The 19,933-nt window shown below is 39.0% G+C and overlaps 1 protein-coding gene across 2 annotated transcripts in view; it reads right to left on the minus strand.

Moving 5' to 3' along the window:
• arid3a (AT rich interactive domain 3A (BRIGHT-like)) overlaps positions 1 to 15,083 on the minus strand; it is a 66,189-nt gene extending 51,106 nt beyond the window's left edge. For both annotated transcript variants that reach the window (XM_020533992.2, XM_020533987.2), the window contains exon 1: positions 14,140 to 15,083. In XM_020533992.2, coding sequence (XP_020389581.1) covers positions 14,140 to 14,838 — 699 coding nt within the window. In that variant the 5' untranslated portion in view covers positions 14,839 to 15,083. The remainder of the gene's footprint in view (positions 1 to 14,139) is intronic.
• Between the last annotated feature and the right edge of the window lie 4,850 nt (positions 15,084 to 19,933).

Genomic DNA, 19,933 nt, shown 5'->3' on the forward strand with positions numbered 1-19,933 from the left:
GGGAGTTCACTGTGCAAAAACTGGCTGAGACATTTCTTATGCACTAGAAAGACATTTAGTTGGCTTCAAAGTTTTTGAGATGTCTAGAGATTGTAAAAGGCATTATATAAATCTAAGTCTTTTTAAATTGGGGGTTTCGTCCGGGTGCTCCGGTTTACTCCCACAGTCCAAAGATGTGCAGGCTAGGTGGATTGGCCATGCTAAATTGCCCGTAGTTTTCAGGGACGTGTAGATTACATGGGTTATAGGGGGATGGGTCTGGCTGGGATGCTCTGTGGGTTGATGTGGACTTGTTGGGCCAAAGAGCTTGTAGGGATTCTATGATTCTAAATTAGGAATCATCTACATACTGGTGTCCATAATTTATCTAGTGAACAGTGGTTTAGTGGAACATCTAGTGGACTGAGAAAATGTCCAGAAGTATTATCGAAGACTGCTGGTGTCATCTCAAGTCTAAAATTTAATACTTTAAAAGGAGTTTTCAACCAAAGTGATAGTTGAGTTAAAACAGACAATTAGTTCTGTGGGATCTTTAAGCAAGGAAGGCTTTACATAAAAGCAATGTCTGACATTTAACAGTTATTAATTATGAACAGAATAAGGAAATATTATACATGGTAAATCACTGCACAGGGATTTAGAGATGTAAATGAGATTGGCAATGGATTTAAACAAGGAAGAAGATATAAAACAGGAAATTATAAACTCAATTAAATGGAGGAAATTTCAAGAGGAGCAGTAACGGGGTGGGGGTGGATTTGGGTGTTAGAGAACTTTAGAAAAAAGTCATAACTATCTGTATTTATTATCAAAATGGTTTGTCACAGATTTCCTAATCAGACACCAAAACTGGTAGAATAGTTGACAGTGAGGAAGGTTATCTAAGGTTACAAAGGGATCTTGATCAATTGGGCCAACGGGCCGAGGAGTGGCAGATGAAGTTTAATTTGGATAAATGTGAGATGTTGCATTTTGATAAGACAAACAAGGGCAGTACTTAAACAGTTTGGGCCCTGGGTAGTGTTGTAGAATAGAGATCTAGGAGTTTAGGTCCATAGGTCATTGAAAGTTGCATCACAGGTAGACAGTAGTAAAGCAGGCATTTGGCACGCTTGCCCTCTTTGCTCAGATCACTGAGTATAGGAGTTGGGACATCATGTTGCGGTTGTGCAAGACATTGGTGAGACCACTTTTGGAGTATTGTGCTCAGTTCTGATCACCCTGCTATAGGAAGGATATTATTAATCTGGAGGGCGTGCAGGAAAGATTTAAAAAGTATGTTACCAGGAATGGAGGGTGTGTTGTAAGGAGAGGCTGGATAAGCTGGGACTTTTTCACTGGAATGCAAGAGATTGATGGGTGCCCTTAGAGATTTACAAAATCATGAGGGACATAGATAAGGCAAATAGCAAAGTGTTTTCCCCAGGCTTCGGGAGTTCAAAACTAGACAGCATAACTTTAAAGGTGACAGAAGGAAGATTTAACAGACCTGAAGGACAACTACTTCAGACAGAGGGTGGTTCGTATGTGGAATGAACTGCGAGAGGAAGTGGTAGAGGTAGGTACACTTACAACATTTAAAAACACTGGACAGGTACATGAATAGGAAAGGCTTACAGGGATATGGACCAAATGAGACTAGTTTAGTTTGGGAAACTCGGTCAGATGGAAGAGTTGGACTGAAGGGTCTGTTTCTGTGCTATATCATTCTATCTCATTCAAGTTTCTGAAGTTGCACAAGAAACATTGTAAAGCAATAAAGGACACTGTGGGCTCAAACCTTGGCTTGGTTCCACCCTATTTGTCTAATTTCATGGACACAGTCACTTTGACAAACTTCTCTCACTACTGCAAGATGGAAATAGTATAGGGACAACATTACATCTGTTAGGACTCAGATGCTCCTAAATAAATAGCGGAGATTGCTGATCAAGGTCAATGAGTTTAAAAGTTAACCATTGGAAGTTCCAATTTTTGTATTACAATTCTGGATATTTCTTTGGATAATCTGCAGCAATTGGAAATTTTCTTCTTTGCGATTTATTTCCAGAATCTTCAATTACATCATAATGTTTAAAGTGGCAGAAGAGATTAACAAAGGATTTATAAAAACAGCACATAATATAAAAGTGAAATAGTTATGCTCACCTATACAAAACATTTGCTTAGCCCCATTTGTAGTAGTCCAAGGTATGAGGAAGGATTTCTTTCATTTCAAAAAAAAACACATGGCCAGTATTTAGAATGCACTATTTGATTGGTTTCAGTATGGATTCAACAGGAACCTCCAAGAGAGATTTGGATAAATAGGGACAGGGATTAACTGGATTTTTTTTAAAATCAAAAGTAGTAGTGGAAACTCAATAGCCAAATGGCCTCTTTCTGCACGGCACTAATCCATGATTCATGTTTTAGGTGACGTGCAAAGTTCTGTTCCACAATTTATTGAGACAACCAAAACTCGACAAATGACCCAGGAGCAAATAACACTTTACTGACAGAGCCAAAAGATTTATAGCTTTTTAAAACAATCTTCACAACTGAATGTAGGTTCTGATCTATAATGCAACTCTTGACAAAACTCACTCATTCCTCCAAGTCTGCAATCTCTGCCACCTGGAAGGACAAGGGTATAACAGATGCATAAGAACATGATCACCTGCGACTTACCCTCCAAATCATAAATTATCCTGACCTTTTTTGAAAATTTGTTCATGGGATGTGGGCATCACTGGCTAAGCTATCTATAATTGCCAGGAGGTAAATTAAAAGTCAACCACATTGCTGTGGGTCTGGAGACACATGTAAGTCAGACCAGGTAAGGATGGCATGTTTCCCCTCTTTAACTTACATTGTTATAAAAGCCTATCTAGCTCTGGCTCCAGGCCTTATCGTAGCCTTGGTACAGCCATGGACAAATGAAATGAATTACAAAGACTAAAATGAGTGTGATGTCAAGGGGCAGTCAAGGCAGAATTTCAATGAGTGTGGCATCAAAGAACCACAGCAAAACTGGAATTAATAGGAATCAGAGAAAATCTCTCCATTGGTTGGAGTCGCACATGCACTAATGAGTGTTCATTACCATTCATGTCCTCAGATACTGAAACAGCCGCTTCGCCCAGATAAATCAAGACCCAGAAAATTCTGACTTGGGCTGACAGCTAGTAAATAACATTCATGCCACACAGGTGTCAAGTAATGATAATTTCTAACAAGATAGAATCTAACAATCTGCCCTTAACAATAAATTAACCACTGAGCTCCCCCATCAACAACATCCTGAGATCTCATCACAATAAAACTTAACTGAATGAGCCATACAGGATACTGTGGTTACAAAAGTAGATCAGGGACTACTCTGCAGTGAGTGACAGACCTCCTGACTGTAAAGACTGACCACCTCAAAAAAGTCAGGAATGCAATTACATATTCCCATTTGCCTGGAGGAATGCAATTCCAGCACTCAAGAAACTCAACATCAGCCAGTTCAAAGTAACTCACTTGACCTATAACAAATACACCAATCATTCCCTTCACCACTAGAACACAATGGCAGCTGTGTGTACCATCTACATGATGCAATGCAGCAACAAGGCACATGGGAACACAACCACTTGCAAATTCCCTTCCAATTCACACACCACCCTAACCTGGAATTATACCACTCTTCAACATCACTGGGTCAAAAATCTTGAAGCATCCCCTCAGAAGATACGGAAAGGCACTTTGTCAGGCACTACATAGACTGCATCAGTTCAAGGAAGTGGGTCGCCTTCTCAAGAGCGGTTACTGATGGGACAATACATTAATAGGAACATTATAATACACACTGTGGCTAAGAAATGGACATCAGGACAATGAAGTGATGTTTGATATACCATAAGAGGGCATTTTATAAATACATAAAAACTGCGTATAATAATAGAACATACTGTAACAAAAAATTGTCAATCTAGCAAGAGTTTTAATAAGATATCACTGGCCTCACCAGTGATGCTCACATCCAAAGAACAAATTTTTTAAAAAGACGAAAGGTAGAATCAAAACTACGAAATGGTAGCTCTGCCAGATTTACAAGAGACATGAAAAAAAATGTATCTTTAAAAAATTAAGAACAAAAGATTTTCAAAGCCTCATTAAATGTAATGAAGGCAAAGTTTCAGCCACTTAACTTTAAAAAGACTGGAAATTTTGGCATGCAGGAGCAACCTGAAGGACATTGATAGATACGAGTGAAACCAACACCAGAATTGTGTAGGATTGGATGATAAATGGAGGAAGTCGTTGGTTCAAAAAATGAAGAGTGAGAGAAAATGGTTTCCAAATGAATGGCAAGAGTTAAAGGCTTAGTTTGCAACACAAAAGAGCAATTTGAGAGGAAATTAGATAACCCTGAATATAGCTAAAGTGTGATGACATGAATGAAGAGGAGTAAAATGAAGAATAATAACTCCAATAGAATTAAACAGTAGATAAATGTACTCGGAAGATACGGAAAGGCAAATTCTACCTTATTTTTTGAACTTTGAAAATATCCATATAATGGTCCTGCATGTTTCTAACCTTTTTAAAGGCACAAGTAAAGAATGATCTGGAGACCCCAGAAAAGGAGAAAGAACTCATATTTCAAGTTGAAAATCTATGATTAAAGGTTGAGTCAGCATCATCTATTTGAAAAGAACATCAAGGCTAAAAAATGTAAAGTTGCATGTACACTAGGCAAAATCAATTCTTGCTGGATATACCATAAAAGAACATTTTCATAAGCAACCCCTGTGCAACAATAAGCGAAGTGTAAAATGAACTTATTGAAAAAAAAAGTTAAATTTTTCAAAGTTTTCTTACCAAAGCTTGCCATGCTGGAGTAAAAGTTGTGAGTGGAACATATTTATGAGAGAACAACATTGACCATGCGGTTAAAAAGATCACTGATCATAAGAATTTCAAGATATAGGAGCAGAAACAGGCTATTTGGCCAAATGAGTCTGCTTTACCATTCAATGAGATTGTGCCTGATCTGATTATCCTCAACTTCACTTTCCAGCCTTATCCCAAAACTTCATTCCCTTACTAATTAAAAGTCTCTCAGCCTTGAATTTACCCAACGTCCCAGTCTTAACAGCTTTCTGCAGTAGAAAATTCCATGGATTCCATACGCCCAAAGAAAAATACGCCTCCACAACTGTCTTAAGTGGGCCACTCTATACACTGAACTTTTGTCCTCTGGTCCAATACTTTCTCACAAATGGGGAAACAACAGCTCTGCATCTACCCTGTTAAACCCCCTAAAAATCTTATATGGTCACTTCTTATTCTTCTAAACTCCAACGTACAAGCCTAACCTACTGAACCTCTCTACACAAGAAAATCATTCCACAGGCAGAATCAATGGTAATGTATCGAAATGGATAGAGAACTGGTTGGCAGACAGGAAGCAAGAATTGGAATAAACAGGTCCTTTTCAGAGTGGCAGGCAGTGACAAGTGGGGTAGGGTTCAGTGTTGGGACCCCAGCTGTTTACAAGATACATTGACGATTTGGACAAAAGAATTGAATGCAGTATCTCCAAATTTGAAGATGACACCATGCTGGGTGGCAACGTGTGCTGTGAGGAGGATTCTATGAAGCTACAGGGTAATTTGGACAGGAAGGGCGCGTGGGCAAATACAACACTTTGGTGGAAAAAACAGAAAGGCAGATTATTATCTGAATGGTGGCAGTTTAAGAAAAGGTGAGATGCAACAAAAGCGAGATGCAACAAAGGTGAGATGTCATGGTGGAATATTCACTGAGGATTGGCAAGCAGGTGTTAAGGAAAGCAAATGGCATGCTAGCCTCCTTAGCGAGACTGTTTGATTACAGGAGTAGGGATGTCTTGCTGCAATTATACAGGGCCTTAGTGAGGCCACACCTTGAGTACTGTGTGCAGTTTTGGTCTCCTAATTGGAGGAAAGACATTCCTGCTATTGAGGGAGTCCAGCAAAGGTTCACCAGACTGATTCCCAGGATGGCAGGACTGGAACATGAAAAAAAAGAAAGACTGGATCAATTTGGCTTGTACTCACTGGAATTTAGAAGAATGGGGCAGCGGGGGGTGCTCTCACAAACATACAAAATCCTGAAAGGACTGGACAGGCTAGCTGTGGGAAGAATGTTCCCGATGCAGGGGGAAGTCAAGAACCATGGGTCACAATCTAAGGATGAAAGGGTTAAGCTGTTCAGGACTGAGATGAGGAAGAATTTTTTCACTTAGAGTTGCGAACCAGTGGAATTTTCCACCACAGAAACGTGTTGGGGCCAGTTCATTATGTATATTCACGAGGGAGCTGGACATGACCCTTACGGCTTAAGGGATCAAAGCAGGAGTAGGATACTGAAAATCATGATCATATTGCATGGTGGTATGGCTCAAAAAGGGCGGAATGGTCTACTTTTGTACCTATGTTTCTATGTTTGTCTATATCCCTCAGTAGACTCCTTGTGTCATCCTCATAACTTGTCTTCTCACCTATTCTTGTGTCATCTGCAAACTTGCTGGTAGCACTTTCACTTCCATGATCTGAGTCTTTAATATGCACCATAAATAATTTTGGCCCAGCTTTGATCCGAGGCACTCCGCTAGTTGCAAGTTACCAACCTCAAAATATCCCCTTTATCCTAATTATGTCTTCTTTTGGTAGCAAAACATCTCTCAACATCATATTACCCTCAACATTATAGGCTCTTAAGTAACCTTTTTGCAGTACCTTATCAAACAACTTTTGGAAATTCAAATACATCTACTGCTTCCCCTTTATCTATCCTGCTTGTTACCTCTTCAAAGAACTGTAGTGAATTTGTCAGGCATGAAGACATGCTGACTCTGCTTGATTATGTTACGGTTGCAGTTTTCCAGCCTTCTGGGACTTTTCAAAGATGCAGCCACCATTTCTGCAGCTACTACCTTTAAAATCCTAGGATGCAACCCATCAGGTCAAGGGGACTTACCAGTTTTTAAACCCCTTTATTTTCTCTAGTACTTTCTCCAATAGTGATAGTTAGTCTTTGATTATTAGCATTTTGGAATGTTATTAGTGTTTTCTACCATGAAGACTGATGCAAGTTTTTTTTAATAAAAACAGCTCTGCCATATCTTGATTCCTTATTATTTTGCCAGCCTCATTCTCTACATTCACTTTGACCTCTCTCTTCCTTTCAATATATTAAGAAGCTCTTACTGTCTCATTTTTATATTACTTGCTAGCTTGCTTTGTTTATTTTCTCCCCCTTTTTTAGTCATCTATTGTTGTTTTCAAAACTCACCCAATCCTCAGGTTTTCCTTTTTTGCCACATAGTACTTTTTTCCCCCGTTTAAATTAGATACTAATCTTTAACTTCCTTGGAAAATCGTGGTTGGTTTATGCCTTTCCTGCAATCCTTCTTCGTCACAGGGATACATCTTGCTATGAATCATTGACTATTTTCTTAAACATTTAACATTATTCTTCATCTTTGCAGTTAAACTCATTTCCCATTCTATCCCAGCCAACTCTGGCAATTTTTACAAATATTATTTAATAAAACTGCCTTATTATACATTGCAAGATCCAAATTAGCCTGATCCTTAGTCAGATCCACAATATATTGTTCTAAGAAATCATTCCAAATACACCGAATTCGTCCTTGTAGCTACCTTTGCCAATTTATTTTCCCAGGCTACAAGAAGATTAAAGTTATTCATAGCCAGTGTACTGCCTTTTTCACATGCCTTTATCGTCACCTGAATTATTCTGTCGTGCAGAACACTATTAGGATGCATACAGACTAAAATTGGTATTTAGGATCAGGATTAGGAAAATGACATTATTTCATTATTAATCTACCTGACTGGTGGGAGTAAAGGATTAAAATGACCTTTACATATTCTGCAGGGACAATGAATTCACTGATATATAACAATCATGCAAAACATGCCACAAAAGGTGATCAGAGGAACAAGGAAACCTAAAAAAATGCATAACTAAGGAAAAACACTATTTGATCATAAAAATCTACATTTTATTAGTCTTTCACGTGGTGTAAGCATTTGTAGCCTTTCCCTAATTGTCCTGGCAAAGGTCCAGGTGGTTAGCTGCTTTCTTCATTACAATCCTTGGACTGGAGGTACACCCACAGCACTGTCAGAAAGGGAGTCCCACAATTTTGACTGAGTGACAGAGAAGGAACGGTGATATAGTTCCAAGACAGGATTGTCAGTGGCTTAGAAGAAAACTTCAGATGAAGTTCCCAAGCATCTGCTGCCCTCGACTTTTCAGTTGATCGAAGTTGCAGGTCTGAAAAGGTGCAGTTCAAGAAGTGTTGGTGAGTTACTGAAATGCATCTGGCAGACAATACACATGGCTGCCACAGTGCATTGGTTGTGAAGAGTGTGAATGTTGAGGTACTGAATAACATGACAATCAAGAGGCCTGCTTTGTCTTGGACATTGTCAAGCTTTCTGAATGTTGTTGAAGCTGCGCCCGTGCAGACTGTCAGGGAAGAATATAAGATACAGCAGCAGAATTAAGCCAGTTGGCAGATCAACTCTGCTCTGCTATTCTATCATGGCTAAATATGTTTCTCAACCCCATTCTCCTGCCTTCTCCCTGTAACCTCTGATCCCCTTAAGTCAGAGAGGCGTAGCTCTTGATTAAAGACACTCAATGACTTGATCTCCACAGCCTTTCGTCACAAGGAGTTCCACAAATTCACCACCCTCTGGGTGAAGAAATTCCTCCTCATCTCAGTTTTAAAGGGTAACCCCTTCACTTGGGGGCTGTTCCCTCAGGTCCTGGTCTCTCTCTAATAATAGAAGACATGCATTTGTCCTTGGTGATATTTTTGGAGAAAGCACTTTTATTTGCCTTCTGCATACTTTCAAGAATCAATTATTTCAAACTCTCCATTTCCACTCTACCAAGGCCTCTCATTATTCTGTAATGTTCAATGAGATTCCCCACTCATCTTCTAAATTCCATTGAGTACAGACACAGAGACCAAAACTTCTCCTCATATGACAATCCCTTGATCCCCAGGATCATTCTTGTGAACTTCCTGTGGGCCCTTCCAAAGCCAGTACATTTCCTTAGATACAGGGTCCAAAAGTTGCTCACAATATTCCAAATGTGGACTGACCAGAGTCTTATACAGCTTCAGCAACAGATCCCTGCACTCTTGTATTCTAACCCTCTCAAAATGAATGCTAACATTGCCTTTGCCTTCTTAACTGCCCACTGAACTTGCACGTTAACCTTAAGACTATCCTGAACTAGGACACCACTATCCCTTTGTGTTTCAGATTTCCCCATTTAGAAAAGTCTATGCCTCTACTCTTCCAGCCAAAGTGGAATTCCCACATAGTGGATCAAAGAAACTCAGGACCAACAATCAGATGTGCATTTGAGGCATGCTAATTACCCTATTGAAACCCAATTGGCATGTGCTCGGGTAGAATCTCTACAAAGATGCAGAGCAAAAAATTTTTTTTTAAATTTTTGAACAGCCAAGTTGTGCTCCATCCCCTTGTGTTGTGCGAGATGAAGAAAACTGTTCACCTGACAACTAACTCCAGACTCCGTAGGTTGGGCCAACGCTTCGGAACTTATTTTAGCCATGGCTTTTTGCCATTCTTAAGGGAGACACTGAAGTTGATCGGAAGGCTGGACCAGCTGGCAAAGGCTAACAACACAAGGGCAATAAAAGAACTTAAAATATACCTGAAATTTAAATAATGGGCTTGAAATACTAAATACATTCGAAATAATTGATTCTTGAAAGCATGCAGAGGGCAAAAACAAAATGTGTTCTCTCCAAAAATGTAAATAGGATAAAAGATCTTGAGCTGAAGGGCTTAAAGCAAGTAGTGCACCAGAGTTTGGTAGTATTTTTTCAGTGATGGAAGACACGGGAATCATATAGTATGAAGGTATCGAAGCCGAGGAGCTTGAACCAGGCAATATTGCCACACTCAAAAACAATAAATTAGGCAACTCTCTTGTACTTCTTCTGTTGCAAAATTGAATCAAATATCATACGTAAACTTAGTCCTACCCATGCAATAATACAGTAGACAGATTTAAATGTAAGAGGAAGATTTTTCCTATCCAACTTCTTGATTTATTTGCAAGAGGATGAGACAATCTAAATGGACTACCTTACAGCAGGTGTGCTTAGATTTCTAAAATACCTTTAATAAAAACCCCATAGAAGATTTTTTTGGTTGCATTTATGAGGTTTGAGGATAAAATTCAAAGTAGCTGGAGGATCATTTTGAGATGGCTGCTGTATTGAATAGGATGCAGAAAAATTGCTAGGATTTTTCCTTTACATCATTGACTTGAATTAAATGATTTGTAAACAGGTAAAATTTGCAAATGACAATCGATTGAATAAGTTATGCAAAAAGAACAGGAAGTACTTCACTTAGGAAGGAGAAGTAGGAACTTACGAGTAGTGTTAAAATGACGATATTGTCTGCGTTTGGTCAGCAAGGGTAACAGAATCAGAACTGCAGTTAAGACAAAAGAATAGAGGAAATAATGTTCAAACCATACAATAGGCACTGGTCAGACAACACCTTGAGTATTGTGTGCATTTCTGGTCATTGACAAACAATAGAGACAGTTAAGCAGTAGAGAAAAGATCAATCATTAATGTCAGAAGTTTCAGCTCGGATGATTATGAGAAACCTGGGCTTACCAAGCTGAAAAGCAGGCACCTAAGAAGGGATTTATTAAAGAGAGATGTATAAGACAGTTAAAGGGAATGAAATAAGAAAAGAGAAACTGCAATAATAAAAATCCAACCAAAAATAGAACAAAATTTCAGAAGGTACAAAGTAACAATAGGCAAATTTAGGACAAATATCAAGACATCTTTTACGCAAAGCATGATTAAGATTTTGAATAGTGAAGGGAAAAACAAACTCAATTTTAAAGATGACACTAAAATGGAGGTGCAATGGACAGCAAAAAAAAAGGTTACCTCAGAGTACAAAGGGATCTTGATCAGATGGGCCAATGGGCAGAGGAGTGGCAGATGGAGTTTAATTTAGATAAATGTGAGGTGCTGCATTTTGGAAAGGCAAATCAGGGAAGGACTTCTACACTTAATGGTAAGATCCTGGAGAGTGTTGCTGAACAAAGAGACCTTGGAGGGCAGGTTCATAGTTTCTTGAAAGTGGAGTCGCAGGTAGATAGGTTAATGAAGAAGGTATTTGGTATGCTTGCCTTTATTGGTCAGTGCATTGAGTATTGAAGTTAGGAGGTCATGTTGCGGCTGTACAGGACATTGGTTAGGCCACTTTTAGGAGTGTTGCATGCAATTCTGGTCTCCCTCCTATAGAAAGGATGTGTGAAACTTGAACGGGTTCAGAAAAGATTTATAAAGGATGCTGCCAGGGATGGAGGGTTTGAGAATAGGCTGGGGCTACTTTCCCTCGACCATCACAGGATGAGGGGTGATCTTATAGAGATTAATAAAATCATGGAGAGGTAAATAGGCAAGGTCTTTTCCCCAGGGTGGGGGGAGTCTAAAACTAGAGGACATAGGTGGGAGGGAAAGATATACAGTGACCTAAACGGTAACTTTTTCACACAGAGGGTGGTGCATGCATGGAATGAGCTGCCTGAAGAAATGGTGGAATAGGGTCTGTGTACAGTCTGTTTCCATGTTGAACATCTCTATGACTCTGACTCTAATTAAAAAAAAAATGAAATGGAAGAATTAGAATCTCCTTCTGGGTGAAGAAATTAAGATGAATTAAATGGCTATCCCCACTCTTAATATACCTTGTGAACTATGGTCACAAAGCACCAACGCCATCCCACACTGCCACTGAGCCTTATATGCAACATAAGTAAAAATAAAAGTCAACACCTGCAATAGCTAAAGGAAATGCAACCCAATTTTATAAAGCCTCTCCTCAATATTTAACTTTTGAAATCACTTTACACTCACTAGTGCAAATATATCATGAGACACAGCACGCGGATATGAATGCAAAACTCCAGGTGAAGAGTGACCAAGGCTCATTATAACTGAAGCGTCACTTCCTCGCCTTTTGTATTCCAAATCTTTTAAGATCAAAGCAATTTTGATGATTATTTTTAAACCTGTGCACAATGAAGGTCATTGGTAAATTGGTACCAATTGTTCCTCAATAGTTTATAGGCTTGACAGTATGTAATTAATCTGAATTCCGAAGTCCCAACATTACATGCTTATTTAGTCATACTTTCCAGTATGAAGCCTCATCAATTACCTTCTAAAAGTCCAATAAGTGCAATGTACAATGCCTGGCCAATTTATTAGTGACCTCTTCAAAACAAAACAGAATCAACTCGTAATTTACGGAGTACCTGTTACAAGTCCATGCTGTCTGTCTTAGATTAGTTCATACCTGCTCAAATACTCAACTACTCAAGCACCAAGAAAAGACTCAAGTAACTTCATTACAACTGATATTTGAATGGATTGATCTATAGTTTCTTGATTGCTTCCTCCTTCCTATCTTAAGTAATGGAATGACAGGCAACCAGCACTAAGCCAGTGAGAAATTAGTTCAGGAGGGAAAAAAGTACATCAACAATTGACAATTTATTGACAGTCACAAATTCACTGTATGCTCAGTTTTCACTTACATGTTCCAACATCAAATAACAGAACAAAACCAGAAGCGAATAATTCAAACATTCAAATTCCTGGCACTGATTAAAAGTTCAGTGTTTACACTAAATCAATCATGTTATGCATTTAAATACAACTGATCAATTTTATGTTTAAATCTCAATTCCTCAGTTGTTCAATTGCTTTTAAATCAACATTCTAATCTCCGTTCATAATTATCATGGTTAAGTGAAAATGTATACATCATGAAACACAAGACATACTACAGTACGCATCATGGATTTGCCTAGGTTAGTGGTGTTTACCCAGAATTACAGACCTAAGTGCAAGATGTTAACTTAAAATCCACAGGAAATTACTGAAATCATTAGAATTATTAAGATCTTTTGGCTGAAGACTATATTGCGTTTATGACTTCAGCTACAGATTAGTGGAAACAGCTTTGAAAATTTGGCAAGGGTCCACCCTATATTTACATTCTTGTTGCAGTAATTAAAATAATCTCCTAGGCCTTAAATTTATTGTGTAACAAATGCTTAAATGCTGCCAAACATACAAACCACTAAATGGTTTGGATGATATCCAAAAACATCTAGCAAACTCATTTTTTGAACTTTTGCCAAAAACCAATAGCCTTTGAAATTTCTTACAGTATGCAGAAGCTAACATTATAGTTCAGTTACCCAAGCTGTACAATATACAATACTGTATTTCCAACTGTCAACATATTTAAAAAGATTTTTTCAGTATTACCAAAGACAAAACTGAATATACAACATTTCTCAGTCACACCTCAGTCAAGGTTTGATTTGGTTTAATTAAGAGGATACAGCAACAGAAGGCATCAAGAATCAAGTGGACTACATCAAATTATCTTCTTCATGACATATACATTAGAACATTTGACTTAAGTCTTCAGTTTATAAAATTGAAAAGTATATTCCAGTGACAATTGTGTTTACACATCTGCTAATTATTTCCACTTTTTTCACATTACCCACATGACAAGTATTAAAAAAGCATAATTATATACAAACATCAAATTTCACCACAGTATTTATCAGTTTCTTCCTAAATATTTTAATCATAAGTGTATGCAAACCAAATCATTTGTTATAGTTATCTGTCATAAATATTTCATCCAAACATGGGGAAGAAAGCAGTTGCCATCCAGCATATTACCAAATGCCATCTAGGGATTACATGCTGGACGTCGTAGTGTATGCATTTATTGCAGAGGCTTAACATGCCTGGGGTCAAACGTCAATTACAAACTCCTCCTCCTCTCCCCAGCGTTCAACATTCAAATATATGCAGAATGGGCATATAGTTAAAAATCAAAATTCAACCCACATATACATTTCATTAATGTATACTAAAAATTACTACAATTAGATTTTTACGTGGACTTGGGACGTTAATCGCAATATGGAACTGAATAAAATACAATAAGTTTACAAATATTTTAGATTTTACTAGTTTGTAAATACCTGTTTAAACTGTTCCTCGTACGTCCACTCGGCCTGATCCTGGACTTGCTGCATCTGCGGGTGTGGCTGGCAAGGGAGCCCGGTTATAGGGCGCCGCTGCCCGGGCAAACGATGCACCTCACCACAGTGGTGCATTCCCCTCTGCTCCTTTACTCCGCTACCCCCTTCCTCGGCCATCTCGTCCTCGAATTCTTCTTCTTCCTCAGCAGCCATATCTTCCTCGGATCCTAAAGGATCGGGATAACGCGGCTCCGCGGTCTCCTCCTCCTCTTCCCGCTCCATCTCATCTCCCCCAGATAAGGCCTCGCTGGTTTCGGAAAGCCTCGGGCTATCGCCTCGTTCCATACCCAGTTCCTCTTCGTCTCCTTCGTCGAGGACGCGTTGGGCTGAAGCATCAGCCCCTGCGGCAGCCGCCGCTGCTCTCATGGCGGCCAGTGCTGCTGTTTGCTGAGCAGCGATGCTCTGCTGCGCAATCACCAGGATCTTGTTATCGTTGGAAAACTCGGCCGTTAGCCTGCGAGGCTCGCGCTGCTCCATTTGAATTTGCTGCTGCTGTTGCTGGGCCTGGAGCTGAAAGCGCGCACGCGAGGACTGGGGCTGTTGCTGGTGATGCTGTTCGTTCTGCTGTTGCCGGGCCTCGAGCTCGAGCCGCGCACGCTGCTGCCTCTGCAGGTTTTCCATCACCGCCTGCAACTTCATGGCTCTCCCAGCCCTGCGCTCGCTCGCTCTCTCACATACACTTACACTCTCTCTGTCTCTAACTGCGGGTAAATATCCTTTGCTTTCGTTTTGCCGATTTACTTGTACGGGGCTGATATTGATAAGGAGTAATAATCTACGGGCGGAGGTGACTGATCTATTAAGCCACTACTCAACTCCAGTCTTAACGACTGGAAGGGGGGAGGGTTGGGGGTCAGAGAGATTCCGCAACTTTTCATGTAGATTGCCATTCAGGTGTTCATCTGTCCCTGAGGCGGAAAAAGCCGTTAGAAATAATGTTGTAAGACAACATTTCACATCCGTGGTAGAGATAAACGTTAACTGATTTTTTTTAAATGGGTGGCAAGGAATTCAAAAGAATTTTCTTGAGGATAAAACATAATTACAGTTTGCTTCTTGAGATGATCGTCTATACTACATAACATTGAATGTGGTAAACACACAACATAAAATAAAGTTATACAACTACAACTGGTGAAAATATAAAGTTAAAAATGTCAACAAAATATATTGAATGGCCACATAAAAGATTGATTAACATTAGTGGAGATTCTTTGTCTTATGATCAGGGAAAGGAAAGCAAAGGATATTGTATTTAATCCATCTCCCCTTTATGGATTTCAAAGGTGTACATATCTAGCATTTCCCAATTTTACCCCCATCTTGAACTTTTTCTTTGGTCATTTTTCTTTCCTGAATGTGATCATTCTTGTCAGAACAGTGATCTGTTCCACTAGCTTACTACAATTACTTAGGTCATTCTTCCAAAATATAACCAGATATTGGGAGTACATTTGGTCTTCAACAATGGCATTGATGCGGGTATTAGCAAATCTGCAGCTTATTTTTCAGAATGCCTGATCTGTTTCCATTAACTTTATTGAACAAAAATGATTTTGGTGTAAAATGGACTCAATTTTTAATTGTCTGTTTTCACACTCCAAGGAAAGTCTAGTTTCTACCATAAATAAAAAACACAAGGTCATTGCAATCTAAAACATGAAATCTGTCATCTTTTCAGAGATGTTACTTGACCTGCTGAGTTTTGTTTACATTTCAGGTTTTAATATCCGTAGTAGTTTACTTTTGTACCAATTTCTATCAGTCAAATGTTGCTAAAGATATTTTGAGTGTGGTAGAATTACAAACAAACATGATTTTGCCTTCAGCTTGAACACCTTCCCAGGGGAAAGAGTCATTGGTGACTCTCAGAAACAATAGAAGCTTGTCCAGAGAAAATAAAACCATTCTGTGTCTCCAAATTTGTGTCAGCTGTGTTTCAGGAAATAGGACTCTCACTACTGAAGCCAAAGATTGTGGGCACATGACTCATGTACCATGCACAAAAATCTAGACTGACACTTCAGCTAGAGGTGTTGCCTTTCAAATAACATGTTAAAGTGAGGCCTGGCTTGCTCTGTCAAACAATGTAAAGGATCCCATGGCACAATTTCAAAGAGGGCAGCAAAATTATCCCTGACGTTCTTGCCAATATCAACACCCCAATCACATCACTAAATAAAACAGATTATCTGTCTATTATCATATTGCTGATTGTGGAGCTTGCTCAACACAAATTGACTGCTGCATTTTCTACATTAGAATTGTAGCTACAATTCAAGATACTTAATTTCTTGTAAATGCTGTGAGATGTCCTATAATGAAAGACATTATATAAATGCCAGCCGTTTTCTAAACTGAACTCATGTCCTGTGCAACTAAGTAAAGCCAAATGCTTTCTTTCCCAGTAAATGATTGTGCTACTTCATCTAAAAGCAACAATCAATCTAAACTATCAAAAGTCTTCTGTTTTTTCTAGGAGTTAATTGAACATATTCGGCCCATAAAATATGAATAAATCTAATGGTCTATAAATAAGCTAGTCATTAAAATAGTTTATAGAAAATCAACCACTTGAAAATACTGAACATGTAACTCATGAACTACAAACCAGCATGACAAACTGTTATCACAATCCCAACTTCTCTCAACATAATTATATTTAACACATGTTGATAATATACTAAAAGAGTGTGATTGTCTTATTTAAAATAAAAGCAACACATTTTTGAGTTCTTTTTCTACAGTTAACTCAACAAGTACAAATTAATAGCACTCGCTTAACGCATAAGTTAAGATTTTTGAAATGGTCAGCTGAACAAAGTACAATGCAGAAAAATATTCCATTACAGCAAATAGAATAATCTTGCCAGCAGATGTAAGGAGAGTATAAATAGCATACATTGCTTTTATTATTCTAAACTTTTCAAAGAACTTTCCCACAAAAGCTTTTTCACTGTCACCAGAGAGGGCAGTTGGGCCTTCAATTTAACATTTCATCCAAAAGGCACTTCCAACAGTCCAGCACTCCATCAGCAGTTCAGTGTGTCAACATAGATTATAGGGCTCAAATTTCTGGAGTTGACCATTGACTGGTATTTGACTTGCAATTCACAAGTTGTTTATTTTCCATAGAACTTACACTGCTGACTTGTAATTCCGTTTACACCTTTTCAGTTGGGAATCTTTGCACAATCAAATATTGTGCCAACATGCAGTCAGGTTTCATGTGAAAATTTGCGTTTTGGTAAAGTTTGATAAAGATCAGAGGTCAATCAGCACCAATAGAGCAAAACCACACCATTAGTCAGTAACTTCTGAAACAGTAGGCAAAGAATACTGATGGAGGAAAGATCTCTGAAATGCTGACCCATATTCCCCATGTTAAAATTGTGGCAGATATTATGGCACAATAAAACCGATAATTTCATTGGCACCTTAAAATTGTGGAAGAATTAACTAAAAGAATTATCACTGTGTCTTCTTCTTGATGTCTCTAGTACCTCAACTTCCACCACAGATAAGGCAAGCAATCCACCAGCTGGAACAGGAATCACACTCCATGCCGTTGATACTAATTGATCCTTATTGGCTATCTACCCAACTGAGCCAAACTAGCAGCACGTCAGAGTTGCCTAGGGTAACATATATTTTTGGATGCATGTTGTAATCCTGGAGCTATGGATAGTGATTGTAGAATCTCAAATTTCTTCCCATCACTGGGCTGACCAGAAATCCCTCCCACTCTTGTCATCTGCAAAGTGATTCTCAACTTGTTTTAGCCAGATTATGAACTCACTTTTCTTGGGTGTCAGGTCCTGTGAGGCAAAAGGAGTATGATGAAATACTCTTCTTTGCTTGCCTGTATGACCACAGCTTCAACAACACGCAAGGAGCAGCACACAATCCAGTTCAAAGCAGTCGGCTTGATCAGCACCCCATCCACCATCTTGGACATTCACAAATATTTGAATCAAATATTTTGTAATCTTTAACTTAAGTTTTATGAATAAAGTATATGCTTGGGCCAAAAAATTCGCCAGAAACATGAGTGGATGATCCACATAAATGATGTGACTACAAGACTGGAAATTCTGCAGTAGGTAACTCACCTCTTGACTTCCCAAAGCCTGTCCAACATAGAAGATCATAGATCATAGAAGATCGTAGAATCCCTACAGTGTGGAAACAGGCCCTTCGGCCCAACAAGACCACACCGACCCTCAGAGCATCCCACCTAGACTCATCCCCCTATAACCCACCTAATCTACAAATCCCTGAACATTACGGGCAGTTTAGCATGGCCAAACCACCTAGCCTGCACACCTTTGGACTGTGGGAAGAAACTGGAGCACCCAGAGGAAACCCACACAGACACGGGGAGAACGTGCAAACTCTGCACAGACAGTCGCTCGAGGGTGGAATCGAACCCAGGTCCCCGGCACTTCTGCATTTATCAGTTGTTTTCCTGAAAATGAGCTTCTTTTCTCTCAGTAGCTAAGTTCTCATTTCAGGATCTTTTCTGCTAATACAATCATGATTTGGATTGTTTACTGATTGTGCAAATTTTACAAGTTATATTAATGAGGTCATTATATGGATCAAGGACTCTGTTTCACCTTACGTCCTGCTATTGGATATGTATCATTTGTCTTTTACATTCACTTAGACATCAGCATGTGCCTTCAAGGCTTTCAACATTTCTGCAGTTTGCTTTTTTGGTTGTTCAGAGAGATTAAGGGAGAAATGAACTTTGAAACAGTCACTTCTCAATAGTGATAAGAGTATAGCAATGTGTAGCTGCTCTGGCTTGTTAAACTGACCTGTTACTATTTCATAATTTTGTTGTTGTGTGGAAAAACTGCTCGTTCTGTTTCATACTGCTTTTCATTTTGACTGGAACTAGGAGAGGAAAAGCTGCAGCCATTTTCTCTTGCCCAATGATTCAGTGTAATGCCTAGTTTCTTTGTTCCTTTTTAGTTTATTTCAGTTAGTTATATCAACGTTTATAGCTCTGAAATTTCCTGTGTCACTCTGTCAGTAGTTAGGTTGTTTTTACAGCTCTTCCACACAATCACAGATTCACAGATGTTCTGTGTTCAGACAGCAGCAGTCTGGTCAGAATGGAGCCTTTATTGAAGTGCCTCTAAGATAGTTGCCTGCAGTGTGTGTACCTTATGGTAGAGGTCACATAACTACAGCAATCCAGGAAGGATATTTGTATATGATCGCAACTCAATTGAAACAGGCTTATTTTTGGTTTTTCAGAGGCTATATAATGGAATGATAGCCAGTTAGCCCAGAGATAAGTTGCCATATAGGCTAACTGAAGTATTGAAGGCACTCTCAGATGTCATCTAGAGTTTTACAGACAACTGCTGACTCTATCCTGACTGATATAAAAATTTGGCTTCCTGGTGGCAGACCAAGTGATGATTCCCTTTACGAGGTTGCTTTTATGAACATACATACATACAACATATGAATTCAGAGCAGGAATATGTCACTCAGCCCCTCAAACCTGTTCCACCATTCAATAAGATAATGACTAATTGTAACTACAAACCTGCATTCCCATCTACGTGCGATATCTTTTCACCCCATCATCCCATCAAGAATCAAGAATCTACTTCTGCCTTAAAAATATTCCAGGACTCTGCTTTCACCACCTTTTCAGGAAGAAAGTTCCAAAGACTCAAGCCCCTCTGAATGGCTTATTCCTGCTCCCAGTTTG

This window comes from Rhincodon typus, chromosome 29 (assembly GCF_021869965.1).
Source record: "Rhincodon typus isolate 14 chromosome 29, sRhiTyp1.1, whole genome shotgun sequence".
Lineage (NCBI taxonomy): Eukaryota > Metazoa > Chordata > Chondrichthyes > Orectolobiformes > Rhincodontidae > Rhincodon > Rhincodon typus.